Source organism: Rhododendron vialii, chromosome 13a, assembly GCF_030253575.1.
Source record: "Rhododendron vialii isolate Sample 1 chromosome 13a, ASM3025357v1".
Taxonomy (NCBI): domain Eukaryota; kingdom Viridiplantae; phylum Streptophyta; class Magnoliopsida; order Ericales; family Ericaceae; genus Rhododendron; species Rhododendron vialii.
The window spans coordinates 1,875,116-1,894,963 of NC_080569.1; the positions used below are offsets into that span (position 1 = coordinate 1,875,116).

Below are 19,848 nucleotides of genomic sequence, written 5' to 3' on the forward strand. Positions count from 1 at the left end.
CGTGTCGTCACCCGGCCTCTCTAAAATCAGCAACGCCACCCACTGAGTCAATTGAGTTGGGCGAGTTCAATCTCGAAGAACAACACGTACGTTGTTGTTTGGTAAGTTAGAAAATACGGCCAGATTATTGCGTTGTTTGTTGTGTAAGTTTTACTGGATAGAGCGTTATTGAGGACCACGCTTTTCTGATAACATGGGCCAAGGAGCAAGAGTTTACGGCCATAGGGCAATAGTTTATGGCCATTGGCCAGGCAGAAAAAGATTGCGGCCAGTGGATCAGATTGCGTGATTAACATACACGCTTTTCTCATAAAATGAAATAAGTAAGCGTTTGGTTAATTCCGTTTAATCAGCCGGGACCGTCCTTCCTCTTCCTCTCTCTCCTCTCCCTCGCCTCTCTCCCCTCCACCGCCGCCTCTCTCTCCCTCTCTCATTCTCACCTCACCACCAGCAAAACCTCGACTTCAAGCCCGAAGAATACAAGTGCATCGAGATCCACAAGGGCTGGAATTGCATTGGGACTTTGGGAGTAACAAATCGAACGCTGTTGATCAAATATCGTTTTTGGTACTCTCTCTCTCTCTCTCTCTACAATCTCCGTCTACTTAGTTTAGTTCGTGAATGTTAGGCCTTGTTCTTCCTAAATTATTGGTCTGGTACTTTTACGGTGTATTATTTATTTTTCATAATTTGTTGTTTAGACTCTTTCTTCGAGACGACTTCAAGTTTCACGTCAATCTAATAGAAATTTAGAAAGGACAAACAAAAATACCAAAACAATAATTTAGCAAGAAAAGTGCCTTAGTTGAATACTTTGATGCAGACTGATCTTGATTCTTTATAAAATGTAAAAGAGAAAAGTGGGAAAAACGTGGGGAACCCTTTAGTTTGAGCTTATGAAGCATGGATATGGATATGAGACAGTACGGATAAAAAGCTTAAGGCAGTTAAGCAGAGAGTTTATCTTCACAGACCTCTTCTGCAGCCGTTGCATCTTTGTGAAGCAGAGAGTTTATCTTACTTGGATGAGATTGCCAGCACTCCTCAAAGCATGGATGTGGTAAAGTCTGTCGCATTAGAGGTTGGTTCTCAAGGTATATATATTGCAGTATATTCAAAAGTAGGTGTTATTCGGGTAGATGAATCATAAATTCTGTTTGTATAGGCAAGAACTGTACTGGGGAAACCAATGTGCTCACTTTGTAGTGCTAATCATCTAGAGTGTTTGTTGCATTGGCGGTGCTTCGGGAAATCTTGAGAATTATTTGTTTAAAAGAATCAGAATGCCCCAACTTTAACACAACTATGACGGATTGAAGAAGAAGAGTAATACAGAAGTGGTTGCTTTCCATGATATTTTATACCCTTCCTGAGTCGAAACTCTAGGCCGGAGAGTTCCATGGAGGAGATATCGCCTTATCTTTTGGTCTTTTGCTTTGGTATTGACACGTATCCAAAAGCTAATCAACTCGCCTCGGTGGGGCTTACCACCCCAAGATCGCAGAGTCGATTTTTCTTGGTAGCAATTTGTTTTTGGGATCACCTCACCCTACGTAAACCCGTGAAAAATATTGTGTGAAGGGCTGTAGAGATTAGTCATGTTCGTCGGGACACTTTTCGTTACAAAAAAAAGGAAAAACTATAGCTAACCGCATATATGGTCTGAATACTCAAAACGACGACGTGAATGTCTTGTTGTCTTCTAACCTCCCATTTTCAACACTGGAGGTCCAATATGCAATATGGCGTCGTGCATATCCAAACGCCATCGTGCTAGTCGTCTGGCTTAACCTCGCGTCTTCAAAACAAGAGGCCCAAAAAGCGACGTTGTTCAAGATGATCGTTTACTGAAGTCGTGATCGTTGTTCAGAAATAGGTAGAAATTAGCATTGTAATTATATTTCAGTAGTTTACACTGGGATTGGGGCTCTCCTTGGGGAGGCATTCAGTGTGAAGTTCATCTGACGGGGTATTCTTATTTAGAAAGTCTGCTTGCACAGCAAATTAGATCGTGCTGTGGGGCCCACTCCAGGTCCCAGAGCTGTTCATTAGATGTAAAACATTTTTTTGAAGGCCCTCGTGAAAATTAAGCTCAATCCAATACCTATAGGTACTCGATCCCATTTAACTTTTCAAGATCCTAGAAACTAGATGAAAAGTTAGATGACATTCTACTTCTTTATTCTAACTTCATACATAGACAAGGAAATTACCTTAGAAACCCGAGGTTTGGCCAAGTGGTCTTGGCATGAGAAAAGAGGTTTGCTCTGTCTCAGACTCTCAGGTTCAATTTTCCTTGCCAATTATTGGGGCCACCTCACCTCATGCGTAAGCATGTGAAATGGCTATGGGGGGAATTGTAGGGATTAGTCCGAAATGTGCGCAAGTTGGCCCGGGACACCCTGCATTACAATTTTTTTTTTTACCTTAGCTACTTGGATCGGTCTTGTTTTTCCTCATGAATGGGTTACATACTTTAATGGTATTGTTGTTCTTATGTGTGTTTGGGAAAATGTTAATTCCTTGTATTGTTAAGTCACAAGCAACATGTTCGATGAAATGACTGAAACGTGTTGCTTACTTGACTCCGTAATAGTAGATTGCAAGTTGTAACGAATCTTAATTTGAGTCAACACTTGTACTTACTTGATCCTACCAGTAAACAATTACTGCTCTTTTTCCCTTTCAAATTCATGTTGTTTGAGCTGATGTCATTATATTCATAGTTTCAATAAAAAAATGGGGACCGGAAAGAATCCATTCCGCTTGTAAGCGTGAATGGGATATCTATTTTAGTGTATGCGCTGGTTTTACAATCCCTTTGGATGGTGAGAGAGGGTAAGAAAAGAAAGGAGTTCAGAGATTTGGGGAGAATTTAAAACCAATCATTTCTCGCATCTTTATTTATTTTGATAGGATTCTCATCTGTTTTCTTATCTCCCGCTTACTCACCATCCAATGGGTCGATTAGTCTTCCGTTTTTCATTCAGAGTTCAAAGCTGAAATATTTTTGGTACCATTGTATTAGGTTGAAGAAGTGACATGGCAGATATGGTCTCTTTGAAAGACATTGCACCTGCAGCCCAGAACAACATAAACACACAGTTCATAGTTTTGGATAAAGGAAGGGTAACATTTGAAGGCCAAAATAAGACATGCTTGGCACTGGTGGCTGACAACACAGCTGCTGTTCATTTTCAGCTCTGGGGGGATGAGTGTGATGCCTTTGAACCCAGTGACATTATCTGTTTGTCTAATGGCATTTTCTCCTACCAGCGGAACAATCTTGTGCTGAGAGCAGGCAAGAGAGGGAAAGCAGAAAAGGTGGGGGAATTCACAATGGCATTTGTTGAGACACCAAACATGAGCGAAATCCGTTGGGTTCCTGATCCGAATAACTCTAAGAAGTATGTCCAGGAAGTCGTTATTTCTTCCCACTCACGTATATTTCCACCCATGCTGTAACTGTTGCGATTCACTGCTTTCTTAAAAATTAAGCAATTTTCATGATAAATCATGCATCATGATTGTGAAACACAAGGCTTTTTGTTGGCAAATAGGTATTCAACCTATACTGTGTCAATCGTGTTAGAAAAACCTTCCACAGTAAGTATTTTCTTGGAGTTTCTGGATGATATGATATTAATTTAGTACCCAATTGCTTCTGCATAATGGGTAGCCTCTTGGATGGATCGTGCTCTAGAGAAGGAACTTCAGGGGGAATTTCATTGTCTTGGTTTGGCAGTTTTGGTGTAAGGGCTTTCCTAGACCAATCTGACCAACTGTCAAACCTGAATTCTAAGATCTTCCTAGTGTATGAGTGACAAACATCGTCATATGTTGTCCAAGTTTCTCCAATCAGAAAGAGAGAGAAGCAAGCCCAAGCAGGAAGCCTTAACCGTACTCTTAGCTACGTTACTACTTCCTAAGGAAGACTGCTCCGTCGTGGGCCTTTCCCCTTGAGGCTTGAACTATGGAAGAAGACCATCTTTTTGCTTGGTGGGGTGGATCGATGGTCTATGAGCTTTCATATCACTAGAAATTTATATCTCCAATCACTTCTTCTTATGTGCTTCACGCACTGCCCTTCCACTGTGAACACAATGCTTTTTAAGTACTTGTAACCAGTAACAAGTTTCTCCAATGCTCAGGGCGAAACCCATGCATCGATCCATGCAGATTTTGAAAGCTTTCATTTTTTTTGGTATCTAGCTAGGTCATTGGAATGAGTTAATCCTTCGGAATTCCCACGTTGTCATGAAGCATGCAAGTAGTTCAGTTGAATCTTATCAAAGCACCAACTGCTATGGTTCTCTTTAGTACCATTTGATTTGCATTTTCTTGGGTGAATGAAATACCTGCTGCCAATCACGTGCTCCCCGTGAATTTCTATGTGTCATCTTCCACCTGCTGAAGTTTCAAACGTTTCACAGAGTCGCCAAAAACAACTTATGGCTTGTGACAGCACTAGGAAATGAACAATAATGTGAATCTGGTTGTGGTTTTGTGTCGGATGGGCATACAAACAGTGGTTTACCGTCCATAACTCTTCAACATTATGCAGAGACTTCGGTTTGACTTGTGCATTGTGTTACTTGGGCAAATACCCATCAGCCACTCACTTGTTGGAAAAATCAGGATTATTGTCTGAACTTTCTGCTAGAGTTGTTGCTGAGACAACTAGGGACAAGCATTTTTGTGTCATTGAGAGGCTATCTGGTTTGCTTTGGATGTTGTCCTTCAAATAGGGACATCTATTACATGCCTAGATTTGGTGTTAACCCCAATCATATCTTTTCCTTCGGGGATTTGCCATATTTGGGCTGGACTCCATTTATTTATTCCAAATGACTCAGAGAGTTTATAAACTAAAAGAAAGGGCCCATTTCCGAAATAAAATATAAAAAATTACAAGTAATCCCCTCATGAAAAAGATAATCTCAGTAATATACATATACACAACACATAACCAAAACTGACCTCTATTGGTTTTGCGTAAGAAATCGACCTTGCCCACAAAATAATTATACAAACACAACTACAAAGTAGTATGGGAGGTCACAACGCATCTGCCAACAAAATCTAGCTATTGTCTACCATAATGTAGTTGTGTGTAGACTAGACAAGCCTACTCCTATAAAAACTCTGGTAACTATGGAAATACAACACGGCAAACTGAATCATGCGAGATGTTGGATTGTCTCATCGAGGTAGAACCGAGTGTGACCATGCCTTCTCAAAAACTTCGATCTCCATGTATTGAGGCATTGTAAAAATGGAAAAAGTAGGCATCACATGAAAGGAATCAGATATAGGCGAGAGTGTGACCATGCCTTCTCAAAAACTTCGATCTCCATGTATTGAGGCATTGTAAAAATGGAAAAAGTAGGCATCACTTGAAAGGAATCAGATATAGGCGAGTGAGTTCCGGTCATGGTCCGGCTGTGGACGACCTCTTGTGGGAGTTGGTGGCCTTTGAATGTTAAGCTCCTGCATGGATCAATAACAGTAAGGATTGAATGAACTGACCAACCAAATATGCTGCTTATCAGGTGGGTCTGGATGTGACACATCATGTGTACACGTTTTTAGAATAGACAAACCCACTTTTCAGGAAACGAAAAAGAAAAAGAATAAGATGCTTTTAAAATTTTGAAAACGGTTTTCCCGTAGAAAATAAGCAGTATGATGTGTTTTTGCGTTTTTTAAAACTTTTTTTGACCGTGTTTCCAAGAACAACAACAAAAAGCTAAGAACAAAATCAAATAAAACACTTCCAACCAAAGCAAATGTCACCTGCATCCATGTATCATCTACGAAATGTTCTGGAGATGTCTCTGGGGACTGAAGGGGAGGTGGCAGGGGATGAATCAATTTTGGAACGATAACTAACCCTCTGCCAACTACCAATATTGCTCCAGCATTGTTGGCCGTCCCTGAATGCATTCTCTCAATTAGGTGACAAGGCTTAACAGTTAGGAATGGTAACCAAGTAAAGCCCAAAAAAGGTGGACAATGCTCTTACCACAATAGTTTGTTGCAGAAAAAAGTGTGATCAACTGCCCCTGAGCAAACCGTTCAAATCCGTCCATAACGCATTCATGAGCTCTTATAATGAGCTGCAACTTGTTCTTCTTACAAAAATCTGTCACTCGATCAGGCTGCAAGTGGTGGAAATGGGTCATGAAGGGCATATAGAAGGTGAACTTCAACTTAAAAACGTCATTAAGTATGAAGGATGCTTGTGTGCTAATTATTTAATGTAGAGAACATATTAGACAAACTTTTTTTCTAGGTATCAAATTTTCTCCTTAAGTTGCAAAGTCTTATTAGTTTAGTTGAGATGTTTGAATGTAACACATGTCCTCTACTGGGAGTTTGTCAACAAAGACCTCCATATAAAATTTCACATTCCCCCGTTCTGTTGTTGGCTACCATCAAACAGTAATTGTAACAGCATCTAATGGTATCTACTTTATTACCACATGCAAATATTCATGACATGCAACATACAAAATGCATTCGACAAACAAATGCAGCAATTGACAAGGAAGAAAGTACGTATATAGATTCATTTAAGTACGCATTAATGACATGCATACCCCGAAAGTTACGAGTCCCGGACCTCTAGCATTTGGTCTCAAACCCTCAACACTGTCATTTTCAGTGGGATCGGACCTGTACGAAACATGAAATGATGTCAACAGGTAATATTCTAAACGACGCTGGATGGGAAACAGCAAACTACCAAGGAACTAAAAGTACCATAGAAGATCCATTAAGATAATAGAACCAGCATCCATCGTTATGGGTCTTTCAAGTTTCTCTATCTGTTCTACTGAATGTATGGACCTTCCTATGCCACCATGCATACAGATAATCTTTTTCTCAATGAGTGCAGCCAGCGGAAGATAATTAAAAAGTTGATTGAATCGTGTCCATGCCCAGATGCCATCGTTCTCACCCTACAAATACGTACACATTAAATCAGTTAACACACAAACTTTAAGGAACTGTTTGCATATTCATCAATACCATTCTCTCAATGCATTCCAGACGAAATCCAAAGAGTGCATTTATGTCAGCAGCCTCGTGATTCCCACGTATCAAATGAACATTCTCGGGATACTCGATCTGAAATTGAAGATGGAACGCTGCATTGTCAGGAAAACAATTGCCTAATTAAACCAAGTATCCAAATAACTAAGGCAGAAACTTGCCTTCAGTGCAAGGAGCAAGGTGATAGTCTCCAAGCTATGCTGTCCTCGATCAACATAATCACCAAGAAACAAATAGTCAATATACCTGATACACAGAAGAAAGATTGCTGTTAAACAATTTCAAAACGGTTTGGCATCAAGTACATCATTCTTAATCCATAACATCAACGTAGTTATAAGTAGAAACAGAACATTCAACTGCTGCAGCCAGCAAAACCATTGAGCAACAGTTGCCACTGATTTTTCATTTTTTGAATTATTTCTCAGAACTCCCACCTCCAATGACAAAAAGAACGTATGGAAAAGAAAAACAAAACCAAAATGGGAAAAAAGAGAGAAAGCAATAATCACCACAAGAACATCAATAATGGCAAAATCGTAGTTCCATGATGCATAAAGAAATTATGCAAACGAACACCATTCAGGGACACATGAGGTGCACCCGAGTAATTGAGGCCATACAGCCCTCTACTAAAAGCTCCACCATGGCAAGCATCATTCCTTCATATGCAAAGGTTCCTCACTTCCATGTCAACATAAGAACCGAGAGCTGAACCATTTAAAATAAAAATAAAGCATCATTGACCTGAACCCAAGTTGTCTGCTGACTCTACTCACTGAATTAGCTGCTGCAGAGCACAGAATATCGTGAATAACACGCCACATTTTGATGACAACTTAGGCAATTTTGCCTGTGTATCAGAGCACTTGTTTCCCGCCAATGAAAGCTATGCTATGCGTAGTGATGGAGGAAAGGGGAGGACCAGCAAGGGCCCTGCTCCACATGAATACTTAAAGAGCCTCCTATTACAAGAGGACCTGTTAGAAATGCCATGGAAAATTGTTTCTTCATTGGATGAACCTGAAAAAGAAGTTCGTTTACTCACCACAGCCCCCAACCCTGATAAAAAAGGGGTAGATAAGTACCTTTGCCCCGGCCAATGTGCATCAACCAAGCAAATTCTCTTCAACCTCCTCCCATAACACCTCTATATCCCATGACATTTCCCCAAACTATGCATAAATAAAGGTCTTACAGAAGCCAAATTACAAAATATGCATCAAAGAATTCCTCTACAGCAATATATGATCAGTGTTTTCTCACTGTCTATTCCAAATGATTTGAAAATGAAAGATGTAAATGACCGTGTAGATTTGAGAAGACAATAAAATCACATCTCGACTAAACAAATTATTAGTAAAAATTGAGATTCTGCAGCCATTGATAAAGATACTCTAGGGCCGTACGATATCCTATGTATCAAAACCCTTACAACAGTTCATGCTTTGCTTCATTCATATTTTTTTTTCAAAGGAGTTCTTGTCCTCTTGCATGTTTGTACTCTTCCTCTTTCTTTATAGTAATTCTTTGATGCTTGATACAACAAAGCAGCATGACATGGACCGTCAACTCTCAGATTATTTGCTTTTATTCAGACCAGCAAACACAAAGAAAATACTGAATTTGTGTAACCCACAAGACCAGAAGTCAAACTTACGTTATGTCCCCTGCAGTGGAAGGAAATCCATACTCATCAAATAGCCGCATTAAGTCACCAAATTGTCCATGGAGATCACCAAACACTTTGACAGGAGCTTTTAATTGGAGAACTGTTGGCTCATGCATAAAGATCTGTTCAGCAGTATAGCAAAGCTCACCCACTTCATAAGAATCCAGAAAAAACCTCCTGTTACCAGGAGCTTTCCAATTCCGAGGCCTAAGCAGATTAGAAATAATCTGCAAGAAAATAAAGTATAACGAAAATATTATCATGCGTTTCGGAAATCCTTAGCACATACAGGAAGGGGTGGAGGGAGAGAGAAATATAAGAAAGTGCAAAAAGAAGTGATATACTTGCCTTCTTATGCAAACCCTGAGGAGACCTCTGCCTGGTGATCTTTTTCGCAGGATACGACTGGTCATTATGCATGGGAACCATTCGTCTGCTCTCATTTTCAAAATGCTCCAAGGATAACTGCCTCACCATCAAACCCAGGTTCCCCCCCGCCTCTTTAGCAATTACAACCTGTTGAATCATCAGAGAAAGCATCTTACGGGATCTCTTAAATGAATAAATCCTTTCTATCAACATAACTGGAGAGCTTTTCCCACATCGGTAATTATAACCTCCAAATTAGAGTACGAGTATGGACAACCCCTCCACTCAAAGCCAATTGGTTTTGAATTGGATGCTTTAGGTATATGAGACGGTGTGGCCTGACCACTAGTAAAAACGTAATAGCTTCAACACATAATAACACCATAACAGAGTACATACAGCTCTGGGGTGCAGCCGAACATCTGCCTCAATGTCACTGCCCTCTGATGTTGTCTCTGCCGCTTGTGAGTTGCCATCTGATACAGATGTTTCTTCCGCAGGAGAGGCGGATGCTGCCTGAACAGCTTGCCATACAGCACTAGCAGCCTCAGCCTCAGCAGCAGAAGCCTCAGCAAGTTTCTCCATAGAGTTCTTGTCCATGCTGGTGAGCATGAAAATGTGTCACAACATATTATTGTGGACAAGAAAATAAGATTATCAAATAATGAAGTGGGGCACAGAAATTTAAAACAAAAGAAAACCTTGTGCCACTGGAGGTGGGACTGTCAGGAAAGCCATCTAAAAATGATGTTGGAGTGTACGAATGGTTTGCCCTGGGACTTGTTGAAGCCCTATCAGATGTTAATACAGGAGAATTAATGTCGGATTGTAAAGGCGAGTTTTCTGCCACCAGGCAATCATCTAACAGAATATCTGCACAAGAAAACTAACGGGAGTTACTACAGAAAAGAAGGGCAAGGAAAGAGGAAAGTAATATGGAAAATACAAAACTAAGCTTGATCGGATGCTCAATATGGGGGCAACAGCTTGATATTCATATATAGGGTAGGTCCATTCCCCGAAAGCTTAAGCTTTTTGAATATCTAGGTGTCCGTGTTACAAGAGCTTCGGTTTTCAAAGGTCCTGGAATTAAACCTCCTCTTCTGCATTTATTCTCACTTTTTGAGCAGAAGATGTCCACTCGATTTAGCTATGTTTTCAGACCATTCTATTTGTCCATCTCCAACAGTTATACCAGAAAACAAGGTAAAAATGGAAGTTCAGTAAAGTGGAACAATATACGTTCTGCATTTACTGATTCAATGTCTTTACCTCCTTTGAGACCACCATAAATGTACACCCGAACCCCAACAGACGCAGCTGCATGCCGACAACGACGCATAAGCTCCACAGAAGGATCATTATCAGTGTGCCCCTTGCTTGTTCGTGAGGAAGTCACCAGCCCATTTCTATCCAACCAAACTCCAGCAGCAGTGTCCAATACTTCAAACAAAAATACTCCAAATGACTAAAATTCTCTTCATATCGGTGGAATAAACAAGGAGGGAATCCAAACTCACCTGCAATAGCTGCTTCGCCTTCAACTGACCGTCCTCCTCTAAGAGCACCTCCTGTAACATGCAATCTAGCCCCAACAAAGACCTGATAACCAGCAACGTAGAATCAGTGCAAGAGAGAAATTTACAGAAACAGAAAAGGCTGAAATGACAAGCCCATTAACACCTTAACGTAGTAAGCATACCAAAAAAAGTGTAAATTGGTATTAATATCACTAAGTACACATCCTCGGTTTGCGGCAGAACTCATCGCAATAGGTAGGCTGTAGATGAAGGTATAATCTATGCTTTGAGATCTAAGCCACCTTTTTAAAACCCAAATTAGACAGAACATTTTACCCTATAACAGGTTTTGGAGGAAGGAGGGAAGAAAAAGAAAATACAAAACTATCCCCTCCCTAAAACCATTCATGTCAAGAAGCGCATAGAACTGTTGATGAACTGGTATGCCGTATGCCGTATGACCTGTTCAATGTGAAGTAGAGACTAACTAGACAACATATTTCAGGGTTCAGTTGATAATATTTATCCGCAATGCTACCATCATCAAGCATACTTGAATTAGAGCACGAAAGAGTTGTGAATGCAGTGAACTCGTTAGGACAAGTGGACTGGTCATCTGTCAATAGAACATCTGTGCTTGCTTCCATTAAAGAACTTGGGACACAATACCCTTTGTTACCATTGGCCATCGTGAAGTGAAAACTATTGGAAAAATTTGAGTTTCTAAGTGTTTGCTCATCTCTACTGCATAAAAAGAAATACCGCATCCTGCTGGCATGGGCGACAAAAGGTGACCACCCACCAGACCAAGGCTAGTAAGCAAGGCCAACGGCGTCCTGGCGCCAACTGCATTGCCCCAATCACGACCAAGTTTGATCCCCTCCCTATCCCCCTTTTTCCCTCATATTCTCTTTACCTCATACATATTGGACCCAGATCAACTTTCGTTCTTCACATAAGACTTACTATCATTGGTGTCGTTACTATTTACTTCTTCACATAGAACATGAACTTTTTTACTTAACCAAGTTTATAACTTTACAAAGATCATTCTCTGTCATTATGCTTCTTATTGTTCAAGAAATTTCTTATTGCAAATACAAGTTGGTTTGCATTAGTAACTTCACATAAGGTTCGAATTTTATTTTTCACCAGGTAAAAGAGAAGAATACGCATACACTTTCCTTCTCTTCAACAATATCATGTCAATAACTAACCAGTATATAAACATGACGTAATAGCAATATTCATGATATGGTGTCACTTATCAATTGCCTTATGATTGAACAGTAGACCCATACCAATTATTTCCGATCCTTAATTGACATAGGAATAAAAGCAATTAAGAAACGGTTCTGCTAATGTTTGCCCACAAGGTGTAGGTTAAGAGTGAGTTTTCTCTTTGATCGATACAACTGTCACAACCTTGTTGCCACTTTTCTGACTACAAACCTTGTAAAGTATACATTGTGGTATCTTCCATTGTAAATTACAATTTTACCCTCTATCCTTGATGCAACTACCTTTCAATTTTACCCCAAGTCTTTGACGGTTTCACCAAACAAAGGTTGAGATCACTTTTTCTTTTTTTCTTTTTGGGAAAAGTTGCTATACATGATGTATTACATTAGCTTTTTTTTTTTTTTTTTTTTGGATAAACTACATTAGCTTTACATACATATATCCAAAGGCTAAGTTTGAACACAGACCACATAAATTGTATTTAGTGATTTGTTTTTCATTGATAGTAAGAAATTAATTTGTTTGTCCAATTATGAAATTCCAACTTGTGAAGGGAGTACATATATCACATACTTATAAAAGTTTTGAGAATAATCAAGGATATCAAATGCCCTTAGGGCACCACCACGTGGTGCCCCAAACTTTTTCTCCACCACAAAAAAGTAAGCCAAAAAGACTAATTTTTTGGCTTATTGTCTTTATTCAAAAAAAATTGAGCCAGGATCATAATTTTTTAGTTTTCCGATTCCCGATGTTGAGATGAATCAGTAATCTACAAAATTTTGATTATTTTTTGTCAAAACGGCCCTGAGTTCTTTTAATTTTCGAGAATAATTTGAATTTGTTCGAGTAAATACATATTCTTTTTTAGGTTTTCAGTTTGATGGATTAGTGGTTTGAATAAACCCAAATCTCCACTGTAATCAGTAAGGAAAAACCCAATTTAGACACGGGTGCACATTTCTCAGAGGAGAGAGAAAATGAAACTGGATGAGAAGAAGTGAGGATAGAGGAAACAAGGGTCATTTTGTAATTTGGCTTCATACGTTAAACATGCAGTACAAATTCTGACAGTGCAATCAAAAGGAGTGCGTAAGATTTAAAGGTGTGCGCGTGGCTCACACTAACGTGCACCCCCTGTGCTTTAGTTAGCTTTAGCCATTAAGAAATAGACTTCAAATGTTAATACCAAATTGAAAACTCATGGACCTACAAGCTTAAGTTATAGCAAAATGCAACTCGGCTATCAATGTCACATCCAAGTCCACAATGAGATGTGCTAAAACCATGCCAGTAGCAACATACAATGCAAAACCCACAAGGTAATTCCAAATTCCAACACTGTACTGCCTCCAATAATTGGCGACAGGGGAATTTTGAGTGTGTGTGTGTGTGTGTGTGAGAGAGAGAGAGAGAGAGAGAGAGAGAGAACAGTTCAGTAGGAAAGAACCAATGTCCTAACTCCCATTGGTACATGCCTATCACTTACCGCAGCATGTTGATATCTTGGTGAAGGAGACACCCCGGGTGCAAGAGTCCACTCCCACTGACCGTTCCTATGCATGAGCAGCCCGTAAGCATCTGCCAATGGCTGCAGAGGCACACGAAAAATACACTCAGGGTAGAATTATTATGCTAAGCATCAGTATGAAACAAAAAAATAGAACAAGGAAACTGACATAAGCTATAGCTCAGGAAAGCTAAGATGCTTCGGAAAGCTTTGGAAAACTTTTAGAAACACTCATAAGCTTAAGCTTTGATGATTCTGCTATCTCATTTTTTTTAACCTTTTTACTTGGTACTACCTATGAAGCACGGGTACTTCAGAAATGTCGCCGTACCCGTACCGGGTACGGTACGGCAAAAACGTACCGGGAACGGCAAAATTTGATCGGGTACTTTTGATAATTTTGGGTACGGCATGGGTACGGCAAGGGTACGGCACGGGTACGGCAAGGGTACGGGACGGGTACGGCAAGGGTACGGGATGGGTACGGCACGGGTACGTTTTAGCCCAAAATGATTTTTTTTTCAAAATTTCAGGGATTTTTTTTGTAAATAATTATAAAATATGGGCTTATTGTGTAATTTTTTTGTCTTTTATATACACATACACGTTTACTGAGTCACTGAGAGAGGCAGCGGTCTAGGGCTCCAAATCGGAACAGAAGACGTAAGTTCTCTCTCTTTTATATACACATACACGTTTACACTGAGTCAATGTTTGTAAGTACTGTTGGTATGTAAGGAACAAGGAACTCGTCTAGCTTTGATCTAGGCACGTTGAACTTGATGTATGAACTTCGAACTTTTATCTATGTTACTTTTTGTTGGTAAAATGGGTTTATATTTCATTTAAAGCAATAAAAAATAAAATAAAAATTATATATCTATTCGCCGTACCCCCGCCGTACCCGTACCCTACTTTTTTGGGGTTTTGCCGTTTCCCGTACCCGTACTGCGTACCGGTACCCGTACCGCGTACCGGTACCCGTGCTCCATAGGGTACTACTATTTCCATGTAAAGCAATGGAAACTCCAAGTATCACAAAGCAAGATAGAAGAATAAAGAAGCAGTAAGCTCTCTGTCACATGCATCATAATCAACAATACAAGTCAGCTCTCTATTCATATTAACCAACAACAAAAGCTTTCACAAGAACAATAGGTCGTACTGCGCCTGAAATATCTCTTCCCCCACACAGCAAAAACATGCCATCTGACCGGGCACTGGCTGTGGCGTACCTACACCAAGTAATTGAAAATCTTTCTAAAAAGTTGTACTTCTTAATGAATGCAGAAAATGGAGAACTTGCAGTGATTGGCAAAATTGCAAATATACAGTAGTACAATTCATGTGCTTCAAAACAACTTCCACCCAAACAAGGCAAGGGCATTTATTAAGTATGGCTTTGAAGTCAGCCACAACAATCAGCAGTTTACATAACAGCTAAAAAGAGGAACTTTAATCTTGTATGTACAAGTCCAACAAAAGCTAAGGATAGTAATTTTCCCATCCTTATTATAACCACCAAAAAAGGGAATCTAAAAATGGGATATGATGCAAAAGCAAGTGAAGGAAAAATGACAGAAAGCTCTCTGCATGCTTGGAAGTTGGAAGTTGGCACACACCAGCTAATATGGATGGACTGCTGAAATATTCAAGGGCATGTTAAAAGCTACTCCCATGATATGCAAATCAAGTTACTCCAAAGTAGGTGTTAAGGGTAGGATTGAAAAATACTATTCAGCCTAAACATATTAAGTAGGACTTATATCAGGCGCTGGTGATCATCCACTAAAGAAATTGGACTGGAAATGGGAAATGAAGTAAACGAGGCCCAGTGAATAGAAGAGAGAGGATAGACAATGGAGATGGGGAACAATTTTTGCTTTTATACATGTCAAGATTTGTACATGCAATGCAGAAATTATGTGCAAAAAGAGGAACAAAAATGAAGGGGGTGCAACAAGAAGGGGAAATTGGGAAACATGGAACAAGAGAACCATTCCTGATAAGAAACAAATACTTTAGGAAGCAATTAGAGCTCATAAACAATAATAAAAATGCTATGATAGTGGTAAGGTAATTGGAATCAATTTAACAGATTTGGAGTTTGATTTATTTCCTTATCGTTCACCTAAATATAACGAGACTACAATCAGCTTTCGGGTGTTTTCTAATCTCAAAAGGCAACACCCCCTCATCCACCTTGAAAGTATATGTCAACATTGAAAACTAAATGAGCTACCAAGGTACAGATGGCCAGTTAGTGCAGTAAAAGAAGTTCTCGTGATGATGGAAAAATATTTTTGCATATTTTATAGAACAAGCTCATCTCGTCAAACATAAAGCACCTGATACCCAAGCCTCAGAGCAGTCACCAAAGACTAACTTTACATGGTGAAAAACAATGACACTCACATTCTAGCAGAAGGTCTATCTCCTTCTGGATTAAGCCTCTGCCAGGCATAGGGCTTCTGAGCAGTATCCAGAGCCCAAGCATCCGACAACGCTCTTTTTCCTGCAGAAAATAATCATTGTCAAATTTTAACCTGAAACACACATACATCTCTTTGGCAACAGAAAACATGAACAATCAGCACGTAGTTGACACTGAGATTAATCAATTGAATTCTAATTCACCCACAAACAAGAGTCATAATTGTCAGAACAGTAAGCCAAGACCAGGTAAAACAGCCCTTCAATCTGACTTTTTCTTTGAATTCTTCTTCTGGAAAAAGGCAAATGGTGTATAGTTTACTTCTTAATCCTAAAAGTTAGGTCTTGTAATTCGTAGTTAGCTCCCTCAATACAACAATAGGCGCCAGTTGAACTTCATGGCAGGACCCTGTGCTGCTACAAAGGGACTCTCCGAATGTGACTAATTTTAGAGAGTCGCATCCAGTTGGGAGACAGACTTAAAGCACTTATACATGGAGGGTGCTCCACTGATTTGTAAGTTAGATACAGAATAGTATAGCAAGTTGGCCAGTAGCGGCTAAGCAGCATTGAACGAAGCTCCACCATCTTCTATTGCACCACCAGAGGAGAGGGAGGTACTAGCCAACTATCAATCTATTTCCAAATCTCGTTACTAAAGCTCTTCCGCCTAATTCTGGGCTACGGCATTTCATACCTTCCAAGACCTCCCTGATTGATCTTAGGGAGAGGTGAAGGATAAACCAAGATGCGAGGCGGCTGTTTCCGACGTATTCTCATTTCACTCGGTTTATTTTTACGGTGCATCTGGCGAAATTGCAGTGTGAATTACCCCATATGTGGGGGAAGGCGACAAAAGCTCTTATTCCAACAAGCCCAGAAAAGAAAGAGGAGAAATTGGCTTAATTCTTATCGATGATATTACCAGTTATTCCGACAACAACTTATGATATCAATGAGACTTTCCAGCTAGGGATGGTGGGTTTAGCCCCTATCTCTCCTCCTTAAGAGCCCTTAACGCATTCCATAACCGAATGAGCTCGGAAAGTCTGAAGGCTAATCCGGCAACTGCCTCCCTAAAGCATTCTGGGTGATCCCCCACCAACCCCCCCGTCCCTGTCTGGAAGTTTCCCCTCTAAAAACATAATGGGTGTAGGGGTCACTTCGTGTGTAGAGCAGATGATAAAGGGCAAAGAAGCATATTGTTGGATGGGATTCAAGAACAAGAGGATGGGCAAGCATCCAGTATGTTCTTACTGAGGAAGTAGCAATCAGAAAGTCTAGCGGAAATCGCGTAATCAACAGGGCAGTATTTAAGGAAGATTATCCAAAAATCTCGTATTATATGTGTTTTGGACTTGTAATCAAGGTTAAATAAGTGATCGTGTCAAGTAAAGTGCTAATTTTTGAAATTTCTACCAAAGTTTCGCTGTTTTTATCATAGCCTACAAACAGGAATTTTATAGGCATGAACAATGTTCTAAAAATCGCTAAGTGCTAGTCGGGCAGAAAAGGGGTGCCTAGCGCCTATGCGGGGACTAATCAGCCTAGGCTGCCGACTTTTACAACACTGCACATGAAACAATATCGACACCCTTGACTGGACTTCATATCAACTTCCTCTCTCTCTCTCCCCTCCCTCCAAGTTGTATTTATCCAATATTGTTCATCCCTCCAAGCAAGAGGCTGAATAGATGCTTTGCATTCTAGCTCTTGGAAATCGTTTTCTTCATCATTTCTCCTTTTATCATTTTATTGCTCCATTCCCACTCTCACTTTCTATCCCTCATTTCTTCTGGCGATTCTAGCCTACATTTGACCAATTTTGTAGAGGGTTAACCACAGAACAAAGGCAGGTATTGTTCAAAGTAGTTAAAAAAAACTCTACGTATCAAAGTCTGACTACTAGGTGAGTCCAATAGCTAAACAACAGCATTTGTCTTCTAATCTTCTATATCTATGTCTTCTGGTCTTTCATATCTATAAAGCGCAAAACTTCCAGTAACTTTAGTGCTGAGTTCTATCATAATGCTCACCATTACATAATAGGGAAGAAGAGAGAAAAGCTAGTTCTCAATAGCTGGAACTATCTGAGGGCAATTTTTCCAAGCATTCCACATTTTCTCTAGAATCTATGATAATTTACAATCGTTGGGATAGAACATGATACATTGATACTTATAGGTGAACCTTGGGAGGTGCATTATCCAAAAACTCTGGAGGATAGAAGTAATTCACTAAATTAGAATAAAACCCTACCACCACAATTCGCATTCTCTCCGCATACCTAATCTTCAGGCATTTACAGTAAAAATGATAGCTTTGAATTGAAAAAAAGGAATTACAAGAAGAAAAACTTGGACTACAAGAAGAATGAATAGCAAGATTGCCCTCACCGTCGTTCCCGCTAACAGTAACAAGGTATCTTTGAGCAACCAAGTCCATTACATGGCCATATCGAGGCCCAGGACCCTGTCCTTGAACAACAACTCTACATTCAAAACACGTAACCAAAGTCAAGATTCAAGGAAAAAATAACTGATGAGAAAACAGTTTCAACTCTCTCTAGAAGGTTGGATTTACCTATGCCACTTGAATTTGTCATTAGTCAAGTCAAGCACGTAAAGGTCATCTGTTGAATGCCCAGCAGGCCCTATCCCGCCCTAGCAATACAACATCAATCTAGATTATCAACAGAAAATCCAATAAACAAAACAAGAACCAATTTTCATTAAAAAAAATCCCGTCATTTTAATTACCTGAAACACCACCATAGTCCCAACTGCAGCTGCGGCGAGCGCTGCCCTAGGAGAAGGCGGGTCACCGGCAGGTCGCAGTCTAATTAAGTCAACACAAAAATTAACCATCGCTCTAAACCCTAATTCAAATAATTCACCAAAAACAATTAGTAATTCAAGTAGCAGAAGACATGCCTGGTCCATTTTCTGGTGAGGACGTCATAGGAGTGAATGGAATTCGTCACCCCAGCTAACCCTAGAACGTAATTGAGCAAAGAATTCAGCAACTAGATATATTTATATATGTATACGTATTAGTGTGTGTGTGTGTGTGTGTGTGTGTGTGTGTATATATATATATATATATATATAGAGAGAGAGAGAGAGAGAGAGAGAGAGAGAGAGCAAAGAAGCGTACGGATGCCGGGAGCGGAGGAGGAGGCGCCGCCCTCGATGGCGGTGGCGCCGCCGAAGAGGATGAGGCGGGGGCCGTGGGTTTTGGTGGCGGCGACGGCGGTGAGGGTGTGGGCGCAGCGTGGGCCAGGGGCGTCGTCGTCGGTGTCCCAAAAAGTCTCCAGAGAGCGATAGGTCGGAGCCGGATAGAAGAACGGCTTCGAGCCCATCTAGTCCAAAGCAGCAACAACAACAAATTCGCCAATTTCAAGTCCAAAGCAGTGAACAGATAAAAGGGAAGCAAAAGGAACTCTAATAGGGAAGATCCAAGCAATCACCACCCATTCCCTTTGTGGTGGGCTCTCCCACACTACCGAAACCGGACCTCTCTCTCTCTCTATCTGGACTTCATTGTGATTTAGTGGAGGCCGATTGCACGAGTACGAACGTCAACGATCAGGCGGTGTAAAGCCGCCGAGAGAGAGTGGTTTTTATGGAAATCGGGATTGAGGAAAGGATCGACAAGGAGGAATTTTTCACGTCCAGTAATAGCTGTATTTGCAAATTGCAACCTCTTTTTGGAAAACATGAGCTGTACACTATTTTTCAACTTGAATACGGGGGTGGGTGTTTTGTGTAGTGTTACAAACACGCGCATACAGCGGCGCGTCTGGTAAAGTCTCCCTAGTGCCAGTTGGAGCTCTTCTTTTTGGAGCTCCTCTGATCCTCCTTTCCATACGAATTTTTATCCCCTTTGAGATTTTCTTGCCAAAAATTAGCACTACACTGCGTGCTGTGCAGGACCCATAGTACATGTGACTGGATTTGTACATGTATTCGTGTGAGTGTTTGTGATATTATAAATTTATAATGATTGAATTTCCATATGATTATGCATCTAACAAAAAGTCA

General features: G+C 40.3%; 2 protein-coding genes across 7 annotated transcripts; one reads left to right on the forward strand and one right to left on the reverse strand.

The window, feature by feature from the left end:
* The first annotated feature begins 9 nt into the window (after positions 1–9).
* Positions 10–3,658, forward strand: LOC131315159 (uncharacterized). Of its 5 annotated transcripts, none has more exons than XM_058344253.1 (2): positions 10–101; positions 3,029–3,658. In XM_058344253.1, exon 2 carries the CDS (start codon positions 3,043–3,045, stop codon positions 3,463–3,465), a length of 423 nt encoding a protein of 140 aa, XP_058200236.1. In that variant the 5' UTR covers positions 10–101; positions 3,029–3,042; the 3' UTR covers positions 3,466–3,658. The 5 variants fall into 5 exon arrangements, with proteins under 5 accessions (XP_058200236.1, XP_058200241.1, XP_058200238.1 ...); XM_058344258.1 differs by having other exon boundaries at positions 11–86; XM_058344255.1 differs by lacking the exon at positions 10–101 and adding an exon at positions 347–567.
* Positions 3,659–4,869: 1,211 nt separating this feature from the next.
* LOC131315165 (serine/threonine-protein phosphatase BSL1) lies at positions 4,870–19,519 on the reverse strand. 2 transcript variants are annotated; one of them, XR_009196619.1, is made up of 22 exons: positions 18,962–19,519; positions 18,739–18,799; positions 18,565–18,643; positions 18,389–18,468; positions 18,202–18,296; positions 15,788–15,887; positions 14,538–14,607; positions 13,352–13,453; positions 10,621–10,702; positions 10,373–10,543; positions 9,802–9,973; positions 9,500–9,701; positions 9,080–9,247; positions 8,720–8,958; positions 7,221–7,305; positions 7,036–7,134; positions 6,766–6,965; positions 6,603–6,678; positions 6,026–6,161; positions 5,797–5,936; positions 5,334–5,490; positions 4,870–5,232 (listed from the first exon to the last, which is right to left on the reverse strand). XR_009196619.1 is itself a non-coding variant. In XM_058344266.1 (21 exons), the coding sequence occupies exons 1-21, from the start codon at positions 19,164–19,166 to the stop codon at positions 5,407–5,409; spliced, it is 2,646 nt and encodes an 881-aa protein (XP_058200249.1). In that variant the 5' UTR covers positions 19,167–19,519; the 3' UTR covers positions 4,870–5,406. The 2 variants fall into 2 exon arrangements, 1 of the variants encoding a protein (XP_058200249.1); XM_058344266.1 differs by having other exon boundaries at positions 4,870–5,490.
* Positions 19,520–19,848: the final 329 nt, after the last annotated feature.